Source organism: Solanum stenotomum, chromosome 12 (genome assembly GCF_019186545.1).
Source record: "Solanum stenotomum isolate F172 chromosome 12, ASM1918654v1, whole genome shotgun sequence".
NCBI classification, from domain to species: domain Eukaryota; kingdom Viridiplantae; phylum Streptophyta; class Magnoliopsida; order Solanales; family Solanaceae; genus Solanum; species Solanum stenotomum.
In genome coordinates, this window is record NC_064293.1 from 18,870,354 (window position 1) to 18,889,891 (window position 19,538).

Below are 19,538 nucleotides of genomic sequence, written 5' to 3' on the forward strand. Positions count from 1 at the left end.
GATGGGCCTAAAGGATCTTTCAAGTTGGGCTTGCTCTAAAACTTGCACAAGACCAATCTTAAATTCTTTACATATAAACTAGAAAATAACGAAATGACCCCAAAGGACTTGGTATTTTCAGTTTGCTCCTCCATAAAAACGCTCTCTTAGTTCCAAAGCAACTCGAATGGCAAAAACAATGGATGTAGCAATTCCTTCGCGTGGAGTATTTGCTCTTCTTCTATGGCTCCTCGTCACATTAACCTCCATAGCCCGCGCTGATGAACTTTCTTTAGGTAACTTTCTCTTAAATTCTAGGGTTCTGAAATATTCTTTTATCTTTATCTTTTCTTTCACGACTTAAGCAAAAGTTTCTGGAGAAATTATGAATTATGTTAAGATTAGTGAGTTTTTTGATACTTAAAGAGTCTTGCTTTAGGCTTTTAGTCCTTGTAAATTACTACAATTACAGAAACTATGCCTCAACCCCGCGTGCGGGATCACAGTGGGTATATTGTTGTTGTTATTGTAATTCTAAGAAGGGCTTACTGATTTTAACGTTGAAGTTGCTATTATTTGATGGTGTAATTTGAAACTGTATTTGAGTTTTGATGGGTTAAAGTAGAAAAAGATAAATCTGTTTGTTACTTTGCTTGTTGCTTGTCAAAACTGTGATATTGGGAAGATACATTTTTTTTAAAAAAAAGTAAGGTAATGTTTTATGTATGAATGACCAGCAACAAGGATGAACTGGAGCGAGCATTGAGAAAATTACATGCACCTGTTGGTTATAACAGAGTATGTTTGTTTGGATATCAAGCATGTCTAACCCAGGATAACTTCGTATGTGTTCGGTAGGAAGGAAATTGTTTTCCAGCAAAACATTTTCTAGGAAAATAAGTGGTTTCTTATTTATTTTCTTGTATTTGGTATGTAAGTAAAGAGTATTATCCTAAAATTATTTGTATATGTCTAAGACAAAATTATGAGGATGGGGTGGGGAAAGGAGGTAGGGGGGCCAGGGAGTGGGCTGGGGCTGGGACGGGGGTAGGTGGTGGGGTTGAGGTGGGGCAAGGGGTGATGGGGGTTGGGGGTGGGTGGTTGTGAGGGTGGGGAGGAGACAATGCGACTTGTTTTCCCTACTTCCATTATGAAAGTCATTTTCCTTATTTTCAAGGAGCTTGCTTTTCTTGATGACAAGGAGCTTGTTTTTCTAAAGAAAATATTTTCTAATTTTTTTGACCAACCAAACAAGAGAAAATGTTTTCCTCCATATTGAATACATCCTTTAATCAAAATATCTTTTCCCTTCACTTAGTCAACAGATTCTACATGTGCAAGCAGAATGCAGAAACTACTCGACATCTTCAACTACACTGCCTAGTAACAGAAGATTTGTGGAACATGCTTTTGTCTCTTTTTGTACTGAACTGGGTAATGTCTGGTAGTATAAAGGAAGCCTATGTGAGCTAGAATAACTGGATAGTTGGTACGTCCATCAGAAGAATCTGGAAACTAATCCCTTTTTGTATCCTTTGGTGTGCTTGGAATGAAAGAAACAGTAGATATTTTGACGGAATAGCAATTCCAATGCACTCCCTTAAAGCTAGATGTCTTTTATTTTTATACAGCTGGAGTGCGCTAACACATGCGAGTTCCCCTGACAATTTTTTGGACTTTGTTATTTCCTTAACCTAGCATATGATGTACTATATTGGAGCTAACAAAATCTTTTGTATTTTCTTCCTATTTTATTTTTGCATCTTCATGATGCCATCAATGATATCACTTCATAAAAAAGGAGTTTAAAAAGTCAAACATGGCCTCAATATCTTGAGAAACATTTGCATTTGCAATGTTGTCTCAAAAAGATAGAAACATAATAGGCATTTTGTTGCTTATCAGAATTGCTACATTGAATATGGTATAAAAAAGGGGTTCCTAAGCTCCACAGTTAGATGGCCTGGGTATGTTTTCTCTTTTTTTCCTAACCTTTAGTTCCCTTGTGGTTTTTACTTCTCAACTATCTGTACCACTGATTTGCAATGCACTATAACCTCATGAATTGGTACTAGCATGTTCTTTGTTTGTTTGTTTTATTTTTATATTTCATATTCAAGTACTTGCGCATATTGTGCTTTCTCCTTTATTGAGTTCACTTTGATTTTTTAAATCCCTATTTTGTGTCGAGAGAGTGAGAGAGAGAGCTTAGTCAGCAAGTATTGGAAGTTTTTCTTGATAGCTCCTTCTTTAGTGTGGTTGGTGCCGCACTGCCCTTGCATAAAATCCAACAGTTAGGATTGGGCTTGCTGGTAAGAGGTGATCCTTAGGTGAAAAAGAGTTGTATAGAGTTCTCATTGTTCCTTTTTCGCTAGCTGTTAGCCAAGCATGACCTCCTACAGAACATTATAACATGTTTATACCTTGAAATGGTATGTTTTTTTTGAACAATTAGTAGCTGGTTATACTCATTATAGTTTATTTTTCTCTTTGTGTTGGACAGTTGTATCTCAATCTACCACGCTGCAGATATCTCCAGGAATAGTAGTGGAAAATTCTCCTGACTCTAAGCCAGGAACTAAAGTCATTTGTGAGAGAGTTCAGATCCATGGATTGTCAAGGCTAAAAAGTCTAAGAAAGTATGCCCATTCAGTAAAGGTGAATGTGTCATATCTGAATCCAAGTGGGCGTCCACCTAATGCTGAGGTCTGTTTCCATAGGTGAGCACTAACCCTTTGTTTCTTTGCTAATTAAACTGAGAACTAATGGAACTCCAAGTCTCCAATGATGCTTCTTGTTGCATATTTTATTTCTTCTGCTGACCAGTAGTAATAGGCTAATAGCATAATGGCTTTTATGATTGTGAAAAATCACAATAGATGATTTTCTCAAAAACAAAAATCATAATAGATGACCCTTCGGGGTGGCCCATTGGTTTGGGCTTGGGACTTCCATGTTGGAGGTCTCAAGTTCGAAACCCCTTGCCAGCGAAAGCAAGGGGTTTGCCTTCTGGGTCGAGCTCGTCGCACCGGGTTTGCCTAGTGCGGGTTACCTCTCCTATGTGGTTTGCGAGCTATTGTATAGGAGCGGGGGTTTTACCCTGTGCGCACCCAAAGGGTAGCGGCTGCAGGTTTCCCTTGTCATCAAAAATAAAAATAAAAATCATAATAGATGAGTTGCTGACAACTTGATATATATAATGTCGGTGTATGATCTATCATCCTTCTTTTTATTAATATTACCTAGCTCTCAACATAACAATTAGTTATGTGATAAAGAAATTGTTTGAATCTGATGGTATGTTAATTAATCTCCAACCTTAAGTATTTGTTGCTACTCGTTAAAGTTGTGGCTGTATGCCTTATCATATTTTTATTGGTCTGATAGATACCTAAGAACTCAGGTGCTTTATTACGTATTAAATCTGTATGTTTGAGGGACATCATTTCAAGAGGTAAAATCGATACCCTTTCTCTTGTGTAGTATAATGGCTAAACTAAAGGTGATGACTGTTAGGGATTATTTATTACTAGTATGACCCATTTATAAGAAAAAAATAACAGCTTCATAAAAAAAAAAATAAAAAATAGCAGAATAATTTCTAGTATGACTTGTCTAATGGTAGTTGCTTTTGCTTCCAAGTTTATGCCTTTGAGCTCTTTTCTTTGAGAATGGTAAACTTTACTTCTATATATCCACATCCACAGGTATACTACAACAAAATGTAGTCCCCCATTACAAAGAGTTCCCTTTCCAAAATCCTAATAGTATATCTAATTACAGCCAATCAATTACATTAAAAACATCTTTTGTGGCTCTGTGCAGTGTGCTGTCTATAACTACTTGTTTACACCAAAAATAGTAAAGCCCTAAGCAGTCTGTCTTGATCTTCAGTATGTTGCTCTTTTGCAATATAAAACATCTCTGATTCCTCTCTTTCCATATGATCCATCTAATACATGAGGAACCATCTTCCATCTCTCCTCCTTCTTCACTGCATTGCCTTCTCTGTTCCAGCTTCTTAGCACTTATTTGATTCTCCCAGGTTTCACCCACCTGATCTTCCTCTTATGGATGAACATCTGCCGCAACTGGTCTGTCCATTTGCAGTGCAAAAAGAGATGGTTGACTGCCTCTATCTGTTCTTCTCATAGATAGCATCTAGACCATAGGTTGACTTTCTTCTTGGTAAGGTTTTCATGAGTGAGGACTGCTTCCTTTGCCAATAACCATGTTAAGTAGTTTACCTTATAAGACACTTTGGTCTTCCAGATCATTCTCCATGTCCATCCTATCTCCTGAGTATTTGTTGTAAGCTGACCTGACAGTAAAAATACCTCTGCTATCCACCTTCCACTCCAAGCTGTCCTTTTCTTCTGTAAAATTGGAACTTTGAGGGACTGTATTATGAAAAGCTGCTATAAAGGTCATTTCCCAGTCATTTAGGTTCTATCCTTTTAAGCTCTTAATATGAAACTTCACCAACTGAAATGTCATCTGATACAAAAGGAAGATCAAGAGTTAAGAACCTTTTGAAAGTTAGATAGGTATAGGTGATCCACTTCATCTTTACTGTTTTAAATTTTTATAAATTGTCAAGGGTTATTATCATCTTTGCAGGAATCAATCCCTTGCAATTGGGATGTGTCCGCCAGGCCAATGGATGAAACTAACCAAGGGTTCATGGGTGAGATCAATGTCACCTTTCGAGCACAAGTTCTTGGATATTAGGATGACAGGCTCATCTAAGGAAACTTTTCAGGTCTCGCTGCATGAAGGTTTGTTCTCCCTGGGCCAATCTGAAATCAACTTATTTTTGTTGTTTTATTGCTTTTGGAATTTTAATTCAATTTACCAGCCTTAATATCCTTTATCCTTTTATGCAGATTTTTTTTTGTATCGTGTTGTGTTTCTGGTATTGGGCATATTGCTACTTGCTCTGGCATCCTTCCTTAGCAAGTCTCTAGTATTTTTCTATGGTGGTGCGATGGCAGTAGGGGTTCTTCTTGTGATATTGATGGTCCTTTTCCAGGTAACTTTGTACCCTTCATTCTCAAAGAAGTATGCATACTTCCGTAAACTTGTCCCTTTTCTGAGTGCAAAGAAGAGCCTCTGCTAGGATTGCTATCTTCCCTGTTTTTAATATTGAAGAAGCATGTGCGTTCTTGTTGGGATTGTCTTTTCAGTTTCAAATCTTGATATTTTAGTTCAAATTTACATAGCAAACTGTTTTAGTTGATTTCAGTAGCTAAAATAATTTTTTCAATCGTATTGTGCGAGATAATATTTTTCTTGAAATGGAAATTGCTTTGCAACTGTAAACTGCAGAGTAGCACCATAATAACTCCACGGTAGTATTTTTACAAAAATCTTGTGCTGCTGAAGATATATCTGTAACTTACAAAAATAACCCAGATGTTGGTGGGTAAAAGAGGGAGAATAAAGCTAACAAGATCGCTAAAATTGTTGACAAATCACATCACAAAGTAGATAAAAATAAAATATCCAAGAAGTTTAAAGTATCTTTGTTACCTGAGATTTGGACTTGGAAAGTATGTTTGACTAATTTTGTTTTCTTTTGCAGTGATAGTTTTTATAATCTAATGAATCTTTAACTTCTAAAGTGTATAATTCATAATGAATAGTTTAGGTTTCTTCCCCTAAATGGCACATGTGAATTAAATCGCAGATATGCTTAAAAAGAGGGAGGAAATGAGAACAATACAAATATAAGAAGATGTTGATAAATGTACTTATTGCAAGGCATTTTCTGAATGTCCCAGGTTTCTGTGAAAAAAATGTTGTAAAAGGTCTTGCATAACTTTTATCATATAAGATTGGCTATTATGCCCTCTTTGGAGAAATGGCATTTTTTGGGCCATTAGAAGGATTTGTAGGCAAACCAAATCCCAACTAAAGAAAAGGATAAGTAGGCAACTAAATTGAACAAAGGGAGTACAAGTAGAACTTATCAACAATTTTTTTTTTTTTTTTGAGTTAATTCAAACTCTCATTTTATTCTTACTTCACGGCAATATAATAATTATGAAATGTTGGAAATCTGGAAATAATAATTTCTGCTGTTCAGAACTACAACAAAATAGAGCATGTGAACTGAAAAGCATACGGACGAGATATGAAATAATTCCTAATTACTAATCATTAAATAGATGTTTCTCTAAAGAAAGCTAAATGGCTTTTAGGTGATACTATTCCATTGCAAAACTGGCAGGTGGTGTCATAACCCACGATGGATGAGCGATCTAATCTCCGTGTATATAGAAACAAAAAAGAAACAATTTTATGTCCACTTTACATATCGATAATCTTTTATAGTTGTTAAATCTTATAATTATCATGTTAAAGAAGGCAATTTTTTTTAACTATAAAGAAGGCAAATTACTTTGAAACTATAAAGAAGACAACTTTTACACTGTTGTAGACGTGATTTCCTTTTTTCATATGAATTGATTCAACTTGAAGTGGACGGTTGATATCTGTGGTGAATTAGTCTTAATTTTGATTTCATGATGTAGGCGAAGATCATGGCATTTTAGAGATGTACAAGAGATCTTTTTAAGTGTACTTGAAGTCTTAGAGAGTCTTATGTGGTAAATTAGTTTAGCTTAATAAAAAGCTAATATTCCAATTTGGGAGCTAATCAAGAAATTTTAGATTTACATCTTTGAATGCTACATTAGAAACATTATTCCAACTAACAATCCAATCCTGTGACGTGAGTATATCATCGTCAACAATGTTAATCAATCAGAAAATATTCAATATTTTATTTTATCTTGAGCTCTGTGCATAACATCTGTATCATGTACGAATGTGTGTAGATGTATAATTGTAGGTATACTATCATCCTTATCAAGAAAACCAAACATGTAGGTGTATATCATGCTTCTATGTTGAAATTTTCTGATTGACAGTTGTTGTATTCTAATGACAGGGAATGAAGCTTCTTCCGACTGGTAGGAAGAGTTCACTAGCAATATTCTTGTATTCATCCATTGTGAGTATCTTTGCTAGTATGAGTATACCTATTAACGGTTATTCTTTGAGTCATTCTTTTCAAATTTTGTTATTAAGAGTTGCCATTGTTTTGCATTCAGGTTGGTGTAGGATCTTTCATTCTAAGCTATGTGCCACAATTATTGCGTTCAATACTGCGCGAGATTGGTGTTGGTGAAGACATGTACAACCCTGTATGTAAGTTCTTCTTATTGGTTTTATTAGTTGCCTTATTGTTTGAACTTAGGGTTCGTCCATTCATTTCGTTTAATATTGGGTTCCTGTTAGGAAAAACCTTTTGCTGAGGGTTTCTCATGCCAGTAAAATCTACCTCATATAACTTGATTTTGACTGCCTTTATAAGTTAAATGTCAAAATTTAATGGCTGAAAAGCATATGCTGCTAACTCCTGCTGTTATTTCACGATAAGATGACTGAATTTTCATAAGTTCAATCTGATTGGTTTCTGCACTGAGCATTCCACTTACCAAGGAATTTAGGATGACACGGACCGTCTTTTGTTGCAGCTGGCAATATTTCTGCTGCTTTTCCTTGTGATTGCTGGAGCTTGGTTGGGGTTTTGGGTTGTTCACAAACTCGTACTTGCAGAAGATGGATCAATTGACACCGGAGTATCTCAATTTGTTGCTTGGTCCATTCGATTTCTCGCATCTGCGTTGATTCTTCAGGTTTCCATTTATATGATAATACTACGAATCCGTTTAATCCTCCAAAGTTCTCACTCTTTTTGTTAGTCTATATCCCTTAACAGAGTTCAATTGGGCACTGACGTAACTTCATTTGTTTGTCAGAGTTCTGTGGATCCTTTATTGTGTGCCGAGGCATGGATATGTGGAGTTCTGATATCATCAATCTTGAGGAGATTATGCCGTCCCAAATATGTTCTGCGCTTTTTCAAGTGAGTGCCTTTTTTTTAAAAAATAAAATAAAATCTTTTACCATCCTTTCTCCCCATTTTCTGATTGATGCTTATGTAGTCTGGTTGCTTTATTCTATTGTTATGTATATGGGCGGATGACTTCCGCTTTGGAGTCGCTTTGTATTTTCACACTCCGGTTTTCATGCAAAGCAGGAATTTATCACAAATAGACACGAGTTATTTCTGGGAATCTCAGGATTTGTACACATCACTGATAAAAGGGCCATATGATTCCAGGACGTTCAAGACAAATCTAAATGACACAATCAGCCCAGGTTAGCCTAAACTAATTATTAGTAAGATGAAATGAAGAAGTATTAGGTGGAGTTTCTCTGATATGTATTTTTCCTGCAGGTTTTCCTCTCAAGCCGCGAAGCTTGTTGTCAGAAAAAGATACCTTCTATTCTACTTTCCATAACACTCCTGAACGGAAGAAGCTTTCAAAGGATGAGTGGAACAAGATAACTAAAGACACCACAAAGAAGGCTATGGAAGAGCTTGTTTCTTCCCCAGATTTTAGCAAATGGGCCGTTGCTCACGCAGATAGGATTACTCTTGCTCCAAAGAAAGAGACAACTGCTAGGCAGAGAAGGTGGTACCAATGGCTATGACTTTAAAATGTGATTCTTGTGGGTGGAGAGCTTAGGTGTCCAGAATTGTTGTAACGTGTTCCGCGTTTTTCACTTAGGTAGTGAACCTTTTTTCAGTGAAGTATGTATTATGGTGTAATTCTCAACACGAAAAAAGTACTATGTAATATGTATTATGGTGTGATTACATTCTTATTAGTCTGAGCTAGTGTAACCTTATTGACTTTTACAGGCACTGAAACTGACTACTTCAAGCACCGTGCATTAATGTTTGCTGAATGTATAATAATCAGCGAGTAACTACTGTTTTATATGACATGGTGTCCTTGGTGATTATTATACAGTTTGGTTAAATTTTCACCACTCTCTTTTATTTAACTTGACTTATGTTATCTAGGCACAATGCTTAAAGAAAACTTATTAGAGATGTATTTTTTATACTAACTTCATTAATGAGAATCATTTGCACAAATACCTCCATTTTAGCGTGGTCTTTAATTTTCTCAAATTCATAATTTTTAATTTTGCCTCTACTGTTTATTTAAAAAAAAATTGTGTGTCAAAATATAATCAACTAAAATCGAATTCCGCTGGACAATTAATTTTGCAAAACAAAGTTTTAGAGAATGTCTGCCTTGAGACACAAGTCATGTAGCGAAGACTTCAAAGAACTTTGCTTGCTTTTTATGTCTTGTGGCACTAAATTCATGCTTTGGAGCATAATTTTTCCCACTGAACTAATGTTTTGTGGAATAACTTGTGTTACTGTAACTTATGTTTGGGAGCCTAATTTGTGCCACTGAACTTATGTCTTGCGATTTTTTTTTCGTTGTCAAGGGCATTTTGACATTTTTTATTACTTAAAGTACTAAAATGACGAAAATTAGAGACCACAATTTAAGAGACTAAAATTAAAGACCATCTCAAAATTGGGACAATCCATACAAAATTTTTGTATTAATGATGTTTTGAAACTCTAAATTTGACTATCACTCCCTCTAGTTTATAATAAGTGAATCATTAGGGGTATGACACCCTTGAGAAAAATATTTAAGGACATAAATCAAAAATTACTTTCCACTATTACTCTTTTGATTATTTTCAAATTAGCTTCCTAAAAAATGTAAAATAATTAAGATTCTCATTAAATGATGGCTAAATATGAAAAAAAAAAGTCTCAATAACTTTCTTGAACTTTGAATAATTCACTTAATTCAAATTATGAAAAAAACACTCAACAAATTCACTTAATATGAACTAGTAAAAATACTATTTTGTGTAGCTATTTAATATTAAACATAACATGTAGAAAAAGTAATAAAACTCTCTTGATTTGCTAAAAAGAACAAATAAAGAAAGTTATTTTTAAAATAACGAACAAGTAAAATGAATTGGAAGAAGTAATCTAATTTCTCAAATATTTCTATAAAACTAACAAAAAAAACTTGTATTCTCGTTAAAACTTTCATAGTTATTCCATTTTATATTACTTGATTCATATTAATTTGTCGTAATTTTTAAGATGAATTTTACAATAAATATATTTTATTAAATTAATATGATATTTTAAAATTCTAAATTTGACTCCAACTACTTTATATAATTATTTAATATTAAAAATAATATAAGAACAATTTTTTTTTATAAAACACTCTTAATTAGCTAAAATGATCAGATAAAAAGAGAAAAAAAATATATAGGGTCATTGATTTATTTTCTCTTAATTAAAAATTTTACTCCGCTATATTGGCGACGTCCAAAGTCCAAACCCTTATAATTTATTTATTTATTTTTTTTCTGAAAAAGAAGAAAAAGTTCGTCGTCGTGAAGCCTCACTCCTCCGACGGCACGAATTGACTGATTGAACTCCTCTTCTTCTTTTTTCCTTATTCCGATTCTACAGAGGTACAATTTTTCTTTCCACTCATCTCTCTCCTTACTATCCATTTTTTGCTGTTGATTAAGTTCAATTCAGAAAAAATTCAAGCTCATTGTCCTTTGAGAGAAGATAATGGAGAAAACTCCATCTGCTTGTGCTATGCAATGGAACATAGAACTTGAAAAAGGCCTCCGTTCTAAAAAACCTGGTGAGTAACAGTTTCTTTGTATGCTTGTTACCTATTCTATTGTAATGTATTTTGTTGTTAGTTTGAATTTAATATTTGTTTTCGTTGTTACTTAAATTTATCGTATCAGATTGTTAAATTCATAGTTAAGTAGCTACTAAAAGTCTCATTTTACGTAATGTGATCACATCATTACTTTTTTTTCTTCTCATTCAAAAAATCTTATTGGATGATAAGTTTTTTTTTTTTTAATAATAGTTCTACCTCGTACCCTTATTTGTCTTGTAGATTTGTCGTTGTTGATGTGTGATACTATGTAACAACGGAAATGATACAATCTGTGCAAATGCTATATATATCAAAGTAATAAAATACAACACAATACGATACATTATGAAATGATATGTAACAACCATCTAAACTAAGTGTTATAATGCTGCACTTTGTAATTTTGTCAGCCAAATTAACTCCTTTTTATAAGACCTTCTTTTTGTTCTTAAAATTTTCAATGATGATTCCAGTTTTATTGTCAATGTATCTTTAATGCTGTTATGAAGAGTTATTGTTATATTTAAACTATTTTATGATAACTATTATCGTTTCTGACTGATACTTTTCTATTCTTTCCCACGATGGTTAGGTAAATCTATCGAAGCCATACTAGATATTGGACCAAGACTTGAGTGGTGGAGTAGAGAGTCCAATCTTCATGCTGCCGAGTACAAAATATTTGGCTTAATTCCGGGGGAAGATAAGCTATTTGCAAATGCTATCCTTCTTAGGCTTGCAGATGCATTTATGTCAGGAGACAAACATATGAAGATTTGTATAGTGAAGATTTTCTTGTCAGAGCTCAAGCAGAGGAGGCAGTTGAGGAGCCAGGGAAGAAAAGATGAGGGAATCCTTTCGAAGGATAAAGTAGATAGCTATAGAGAACTTTTGACTAGAATAAAGATAGTATTCGACTCTGGAAATGTTGAAGAGAGAGCACTGGCTTTAGTTCTATTTGGTTGCTGGGCTTATATTGCAAAAGATAGTGCTGATGTTAGATACCTCATCCTTTCAAGCTTGTGGTCGATGCATATTCTGGAGGTAAGACCTGTCCATCTTAATGAGTACTATATACAACAGATTATCCACTGCTTGTAAGATTCAGTATAGGGAAGCCGTTATGAAGGTATAGCAGTACACAAAGTTTAATCTGATGTTGCAACCTGTCCTTAACACATTTGGTTGGAAAATCTGCTTGCACTTAGAGCTTCCCGGTTCCCAACACACAATTATAGGGATGATCTGGAGTAAGGTGTGCTGAAGAGAATTACCTGTTGGGACGGAGCACTAGTGTTGTAAGATATGAATGATCGAAATTTCCTGCCATTTTACCGAAATAGGACTCCAAATAATTTCCAGAATTTGGCAGCTTACTATCCAGTCATAAATAAGCTCTCCATGGTTTTTTCTCCATAATTAAGGAAGTGCTTGTAGGAATTTACACTTTGTGCAACGCACTGATCTAGACTATTGTATCATTTACAACAATTACATATTGTTCCGTTTGCCTCTAACTTTTGACATGATTGATAATTGAAACAACCATTTTGCGTCTATCTACAGGCAAAGGCTTCTTTGTTTGCAGCTGGATGCTTTTCTGAACTGGCAGACGATTTTGCTTATGTATTTCTGGAGATGCTTGGAGGTCTGTTGGTGTCATCTGAAACATCAAGGGCTATAAGGTTAGCTGGAGGACGTGCTTTTGCTAAAATGTGGTGCCCAATTTTACTAGCAGATATAGCTCATAAGGTTCAGTATTTCTCTTTCATATGAGTTTCTGCCACCAAATACATGTAAATTTTCTTATTGCACCTGTGACTCATTATATGGACCCCCTATCCTTCTGTCCCTTTCTGCTCTATTCTAAAAGAGCTTGTTTTTTGAAAAAGCACTGTTCAGAAACCATGTTGTAAATACTCATATAGATGACAACATTATGCATAGTGAAATGCAATGTTTTTCTTTTTTATGCATGAAATGCAAGTTATCATCTCTTAACTAATTGTGACTATTGCTGTAGTTTTTGTTACAATTTCCTTAAAATAAGTTTTTAATGATACCAGGCCAATCTGTATTGTCTGACAATTTGCTTACATGATGAAGAAGTGAATTCAGATTTCTATTGCAGCACTAAAATTGACTTTTTCATATTGCAGACTGGTGTAAAGCTTATCCTAGAATCTTCAGAAGAAGAATTCTCTTTGGTGATGTTAGTTTCACTTTCCAAAATTGCTTCTAAGTGGACACCTTTAATTCCTAGACAGGTATATTTTTTACTCATTTCGTTTGATTTGCATCTTTTCTAATGTCAACCAATGTAGGAAGAGAAAGGCAGAGAAATACAAAAATGATAAGGAAAATAAGAAAAGAAATGGAGTCTAAGTTTTTCTCCGAGATGAAGGTAAAAGAACCGCACACTCTAGGTTGTGGCCTAGTAGTCAACCAAGTGGATTGAGACCTCAAATCCAGCGAAGGCAAAAACACTAGGGGGTCATTTGATAGCTGGCTAGAGTTATGCAGGTATTAGTAATACATGAATTAGTTATGAGAAAGTTTATGTATTATTTTATGCAGGGATTAGTTATGCATGATTTAGTTATTCATGTATTACTTATAGATGTATTAGTTATTCTATCTTCTATCCTGCAAAAATTATACATAGATTCCCTCATAACTTGTACATGTATTAATTATGACGGTTTCTAAATTACAAACCAAACATTGTATAAATTTTATACATAATACTAACCAACTACCAAACATGGTGTTATGTATGTAGGATCTAATACATGTATAATATTTGTCCTAACAAGTTACCAAATGACCCCTAGGTGATTTCTTCCCATCTGTCCAAACCTTGGGGGATAGAGATACCTAGTACCTATGCTGGTGGAAGGTAGGAGGTGCCCTGTGAAATTTGTTGGGCTACGCGCAAGGCACAAGCTGGCCCAGACAATATCTTTATCTCAAAAAATGAATAAGGTAAAGAACTTCAACAATGATAAACTTAAATAAACAAAGAAGATGAAGCCAGGTTAACTTTTTTGAAATAAAACTTAAGACCCTAAAGAGCACAAAACAATGTTTACCATATTCGGAGGTCTCTATGTAATGCAACAAGATGGATATGTTGGTAAATGGTATGACCTATAGGTCACGGGTTCGATTTGTGGGAGCAGACAATAATGCTTGCATTAGGGTAGGTTGTCAACATCACACCCCTCGAGGTGTGGCCCTTCCTAGGACCTCGCTAATTTAGGATGCTTTGTGCAACGGACTATCTTAATTTGAGGTTAATTATAGAGAAAATACATAAAAAAAACCCTGAACTTGGTTGGACAACTTACTTTAGCACTTAAACTAAACGGGCATTTAAATACTCCCCTTAACATTTTTGAAGTGAATTAAATACAACCCTAAGGGCTGACGTGGCAAAGAGAGTGAGTTCACTCACCTAATAGCGTGTGAAGGAATTAAAAAAGGAAAAAATAATTATAATCATAAACATGGCATTTTTTATAGGTCAATATATAATTAATATTTTAAATATTATTTTCCTTATATATTAACTTTTATTAAGATCCAAAAATAGATTAAAATGAAGTTTTTACCTCTTCTTGGCTTAGCAACAACTTTAGCTTCGAAGTTTATTGTTAAAGATGTGGTGGATCTATTTTAGGAAATTGGAAGTAACTTGGAATTCGATAAAGATGTGGTGATGCTGGAGAAGGAAATGTGGAGTAAATTTTATGGGGCTGGGTTTTGGAGAAGTCCCTCTCAAAAGCTTCGAAGCTCACTGTTAATGGTATATTCAGGAAGAGAGTGATAGCGAAGTGGTGGTTTGGGAGTTACGATGAAAGGAGTTTGGATGGTGAAGCTCGTTGAAAAATATGAAGAGGAAAAAAAAATGAACAGTGAAAAGCTAAAAATGGTGAAGCAGAAGAAGGAAGAAGGAAGAAGGAAGAAGGAAGAAGAAAGAAGTGAGGGGGGTGGGTGGGGGCTGGGTTTGGGGAAATGTATTTTTGATTAATTAATTGATTAGTGTAAATTAATTCTAAGAAGTGTTACGAAAAAATGGTGAAAATAATTAATAAACAAATTAATTAATGACGGTGCTGACATGGCTATGTTGTGGCACTTACATGGCTATAATGTGGCAAGTGAGAGTGTTATTATAATTTATAACACTTCAAAAATGTTAAGGGGGGTATTTAAACATCCGTGTAGTTTAAGTGCTAAAGTAAGTTGTCCTGCCAAGTTCAGGGGGGATTTTATGTGTTTTCTCTTAATTATATAATGTCATAATCTTGCAAAATTATAAAACAGGATATGAAAGGAACCACATGAGGTTGCCAAAGATGGTTATAGCATCTCCTATGTGAACTTCCAGATATATCATTGTAGGCATGGAGTTGGTTATAGAGAAGCATTTGCCAGTGGAAGCATAGTCTGAAATATAGAGAATCTCCAGCTTTAGAGGACCCCTAATTTGCTTTAGAAGACCAATTTTTCACCAATATTAGAATGAAATGGGCCTGGATAAGGCACAATGTATATAGAAGATTCATATTAACTTACACCAACTAGCTGGTTGATTGACTGATTTAATAGGAAAGCCATGCAATTTCTGTCATGGCTGAGTTGGTCTGTGCAAACAAGCTGAATATATAATATTGAAATTAAGGATATCTATTGTACTTTATACCTGATTTTTTTGCATATTTATCTCTTGATTTTGGTTACAGGTGGAATTGCTTTCCTCATTTTTGACTAAGGATAGAGGTTTGAGCCTGCAAGTTATGGCATTAAAATGTCTTCGTTTCATTTTAGCCAAAGGAATGTATCACTTCCCGGCCAATTCAAATGTGACTCTAAAGTTGTTTGGCGTCATAAATCAGTTAGATTTTCCACCAGCTTTGCATTTTGATGCTCTAAGAGCTTTATGCAAGGTATTTCCTCTCGATCTGTCAAATTTGTGCTATTGTAATCATACTAGTACTGCTTACATTCTCTTACTTTGCAGATACTTCCCCCCAACCTAGATACAATTCCATGCACAGAGATCCTCACTATTTTCTCCAAGTTCTTACAAATTGTTGAGTTCAAACTACAATCTCCAGTCATCTCAGAGAGGGTGTTTGCAATTCATGTATTAGCTTGTATTTTTGACAAGCTTTTGGGGATACTGAAAGATGCAGCAGGTGGAATTGGCTCAATTGTTTCATCTCGTATGCTTACATTCACCTTAGATCGCATCTCCCAACTAATTAAGTTAGTGGTTGATAATCCTCATCCAGACAAAGGAACGGAACAGGAGGTAAAGAGTTTACTTTTTATTCTAGTTGATTTGGTTGAAAGACATCAAAATCTCTCTGGTATTGTGCTGGATAAGATCTGTATAGTTATTGAACATCTGGTCGGCATGCTTAATGAAATCACCAGTATGACGGATTCAGTCTCAGAAGATCATCATATAACAGAGCTTGACAAAGAAAACCATACATCAACTGCATCAAGAGTCTTGATTTATTTATCCCAGATTCTGATAACTTGCTTTGAAAAGCTGGATGTCTCCACTGGTGGTGCCACCCTAGTCTTTAACAGAATGGAGCATCTGGTTGAGCATGTGCACCAGTGCAGCTTACTTCCTGTTTACATCCACCTAATATATGACCTTTTATTGCACTTCCATGCTGCATATCAGTGTATGTGGCTGGAGATAGGGGAAGATCTGGGTTCTAATAGAAATTTTCGTCCATCTCGTTATAGTTCTCTCTCACATGATGGTTCCCTGTCCCAGCATGAAATTCTCATTATTGATCGTGTGAAGCAAATTTTGGTTAAAAAAGATTATTGGTTGTCTTATAAGCTGGCAAAATATGCGGCATGTAATGGTGCATGGTTAGTAGCTGCGTACATATTTGGGGAGCTAATACCTATGGTTCAATCTGATATCTGTTGTTTTTGGTTAAAATCCTTATCCCATCTTTCAGAATTAGAAAGGAAAGTTCAGTTGTTCGGGCTTACTCTTTCTGGAAATGCAGCTGGGGAAATTATGACAGCTGATCACATTGAAAATGTTATTGGGGTCGCCAACAAGCTTTGTTCTTTAGAGGAAGCTTTTGATGCCTCTGTTTCTGGTCTTGCTTTTAGTTTTCAGAGATGGTTTATTACTTTAAGATCAAAGGTTGTCGGAACTGTGGCAGATGTACTAAAATTATTGAGCATGAATTTGCTTTCACAAGATGCCACCGGAAGTACAGAACAAATAGAGGCGAGGATTTTGGTTCAGCACTCGAATTCTTCGAAAGGACTCAGCTCATTGTTGCAATTGCTTGCCCATGCTTCTTCCCAGTTCATGAGGCTAGTAAAGGAATTTGATCTCTTAGCAACGTCATTCATTGTCATGGACAGGAAAAGTATGAAGATAGTTTCTGATCTTGGATTAAGTTGTTCACTGTTAGCCTTTAGTACTGGATTAACACTATGTTTTGCCAGTTCCCATGGTAAACAAAATTGTAGTACTTATGGTCTTGAAACTACAGACGAGCAATTTCATACTCAGCTAGTTCATGACTTGTTAAGAAGACTTGGGTTTACAGACTTAGAGACTAGCAAAAATCTGCGGCATCTTTTGGATTTCCATCGAAGCTCTAGGAGCTGTTCCATGCAAGAATTCCGAAATGAAGTCTCTACAACTTGTGTTGAAGCAAGAGATGTTGCTAAACTTTGTAAATATTCCATTCAGAGATTTCTTCGTTTGCAAGCGATTCATGTACATGAAAATAATGGTATATCCCGAATTCCTCGTGATGCTTTGCAGTTGCTGTTCAATATTATTTTCTCGTGGATACAGATTCCTTTCCGGACTCCCAAACATTTTTTTCAATTAAGGTACATGAAGTTTCATTCATAGACTTCTGCAATCAACTAGAAGGAGCTATTATTGAATTTATTGAGATATTCTACTGCTGTTAGTCTGTTTCATATTTCATATGGTAGCCAACTTATACTTTGATGTCATCGACCCTTTTTGATCTGAAATTGTCTTCGGTGGGAATAGAAGTAGCAGATAATTTGAAACAGTAGTGGATTTTTAGACAAAACAAGTTTTGAGATCTGTTTGATTCAATTGGATTGGTTCTAGAGTTGTACATTTTTATTCAATATTAGAATTCTGATAGTATTCTAATATTGAACTGTGAAATGGCAGGCCCCCTGTTTCTGCTGAGCTTTTCATAACAAATGAAGATGGTCAAAGGATAGACGATATATCTGTCTTGTCAGGCTTTCGGCTCCCTCTAACTCTGTGTATTCAGCTAAGAAATATATTGCCAGACCAGCTGTCTCAAGTGTCGAAGTTGTACTGCATCCTTCACTCAAGGATATCCTTTCAAGTATTCAGTGCAAACAAGGATAAGAAGGTATCAGAGTCCAGTTGTCAAGCTTGGAAAAGCGATCACATGGTAGGCCTTAATGACAAGCTATTGCACTTCACAACAGGGACTACCGAGAGAGATGGATTACATGCTATGGAGAATGCTGGAGGGACTTCAGCCGTGGATAAATTTGTGTGTTTTGATCCTAATGAGAAAGGGCAAGGATTTGCAACCTGCTTGCTAGATGTTTCTGCATTTCCTGTGGGTTCTTACCAAATCAAATGGCACAGCTGTTGTATAGACAACAATGGTGCTTACTGGAGCCTTATGCCCCTGAACACTAATCAGTTCTTCACTGTACAGGAATCTTCTAATAGTGGTCAGTCTGTTAGAGTGCCATAGACTGCAGTTATTTAGTTAGAGCTAGGATGATGTTTCTATTATATAGAGCTCGAATGGTATTTCTATTATCAGAACAATTAATTTGAAGCTTCTTGGTGAATTGCCTAGAGTACCATGGACCAATCTGATTGTCAACAATAGTGCCAGATCCAAAGCCATGTTTACACTATGGTTGATGCTGCAGGTGTGGTTGTTAACTGCCACTACTTGGTGGATGGTAGTGGATAAGACATGTGCTTGTGCCAGCAACATGAAGAAAACAGAGAACATCTTTTCGCTACATGTGTGTATTTACTCAGGGATTATGGAATAGAATCCTTTAATGGCTACAGGGACAACCTCTGGGATCACAAAGCTGGGAGCTACACTTCCAATGGATATTAGGGAATACTAAAGGGAATTTTAGAGCCGCACAAGCGTTTAAAATTATATATGCTAAATGTGTACACAGTATCTGGAAAGAAAGGAACCTCAGAGTTTCTTAACACAAGCAGAAACTGGGACTCTCTAGCCAAACGAAATTTCTTATGTTTGTAATATTATAGCTTCTATTAGAATTAGAATTAGAATTAGAAGTAGACTCCAACAGCTTGTTTTTTGAAGTTCTTGTTAGGTAGTTAGACTTGACAGTTAGTCTTTATGTTGATATTTGATAGCCGCTTGTGTTAACTATGATATGGCTCTTGTAAAGTCACTTTGGTAATCAAGGAAGTTGATAGTCACCAAAAAAAGTGGGTAATTTTGATCATTTGCGTATTAGTTCGTGGTATTACTCGACTTTTATTCGAAGTCACAGCATAGTTGTGCAGCTCTTCCCCTCTTTCTTTCGATCCTTTATTTCAGGGTTCTCTTCAGTCTTCCACTAATTAGCTCCTTTCAAAGTTGGCCTAATCTTACTCTTCCTCTCTTGATTTGTGTGCATGAATATGATACTCTTCAATCTCACATTTTATCTGAATTTTTTAACAGGATTCTAACTTGGAGATCTTATGATAGTTTTAATATTTCTAACGTTTGGGAGAAGTAACAGGTGAAAGGTTGAGCTATAATCTAATTAATCCAGCGATTTTATGAATATTTAATAAGGATTCTAAGTTGCGGATGTTATGATGGT

At 35.3% G+C, this 19,538-nt stretch overlaps 2 protein-coding genes across 2 annotated transcripts; both read left to right on the forward strand.

Moving 5' to 3' along the window:
* The first annotated feature begins 108 nt into the window (after window positions 1-108).
* Window positions 109-8,757, forward strand: LOC125848907 (uncharacterized). The gene is made up of 10 exons (XM_049528870.1): window positions 109-275; window positions 2,483-2,699; window positions 4,600-4,757; window positions 4,866-5,011; window positions 6,935-6,997; window positions 7,098-7,190; window positions 7,524-7,685; window positions 7,809-7,915; window positions 8,090-8,211; window positions 8,291-8,757. The coding sequence occupies exons 1-10, from the start codon at window positions 167-169 to the stop codon at window positions 8,545-8,547; spliced, it is 1,434 nt and encodes a 477-aa protein (XP_049384827.1). The 5' UTR covers window positions 109-166; the 3' UTR covers window positions 8,548-8,757.
* A 1,612-nt stretch (window positions 8,758-10,369) lies between these two features.
* Window positions 10,370-18,867, forward strand: LOC125847978 (uncharacterized). Its single transcript, XM_049527749.1, has 7 exons — window positions 10,370-10,613; window positions 11,233-11,684; window positions 12,207-12,392; window positions 12,800-12,907; window positions 15,389-15,592; window positions 15,667-17,537; window positions 17,857-18,867. The coding sequence occupies exons 1-7, from the start codon at window positions 10,538-10,540 to the stop codon at window positions 18,422-18,424; spliced, it is 3,465 nt and encodes a 1,154-aa protein (XP_049383706.1). The 5' UTR covers window positions 10,370-10,537; the 3' UTR covers window positions 18,425-18,867.
* The last annotated feature ends 671 nt before the right edge of the window (window positions 18,868-19,538 follow it).

Coding starts and splice junctions, on each gene's coding strand:
- LOC125847978 (XM_049527749.1), top strand. CDS start 10,538: ATGGAGAAAACTCCATCTGCTTGTGCTATGCAATGGAACATAGAACTT. Junction 12,393..12,799: donor TAGCAGATATAGCTCATAAG/GTTCAGTATTTC, acceptor TTCATATTGCAG/ACTGGTGTAAAGCTTATCCT. Junction 15,593..15,666: donor CTCTAAGAGCTTTATGCAAG/GTATTTCCTCTC, acceptor CTTACTTTGCAG/ATACTTCCCCCCAACCTAGA.
- LOC125848907 (XM_049528870.1), top strand. CDS start 167: ATGGCAAAAACAATGGATGTAGCAATTCCTTCGCGTGGAGTATTTGCT. Junction 6,998..7,097: donor TATTCTTGTATTCATCCATT/GTGAGTATCTTT, acceptor TTTTGCATTCAG/GTTGGTGTAGGATCTTTCAT. Junction 7,191..7,523: donor GTGAAGACATGTACAACCCT/GTATGTAAGTTC, acceptor CTTTTGTTGCAG/CTGGCAATATTTCTGCTGCT.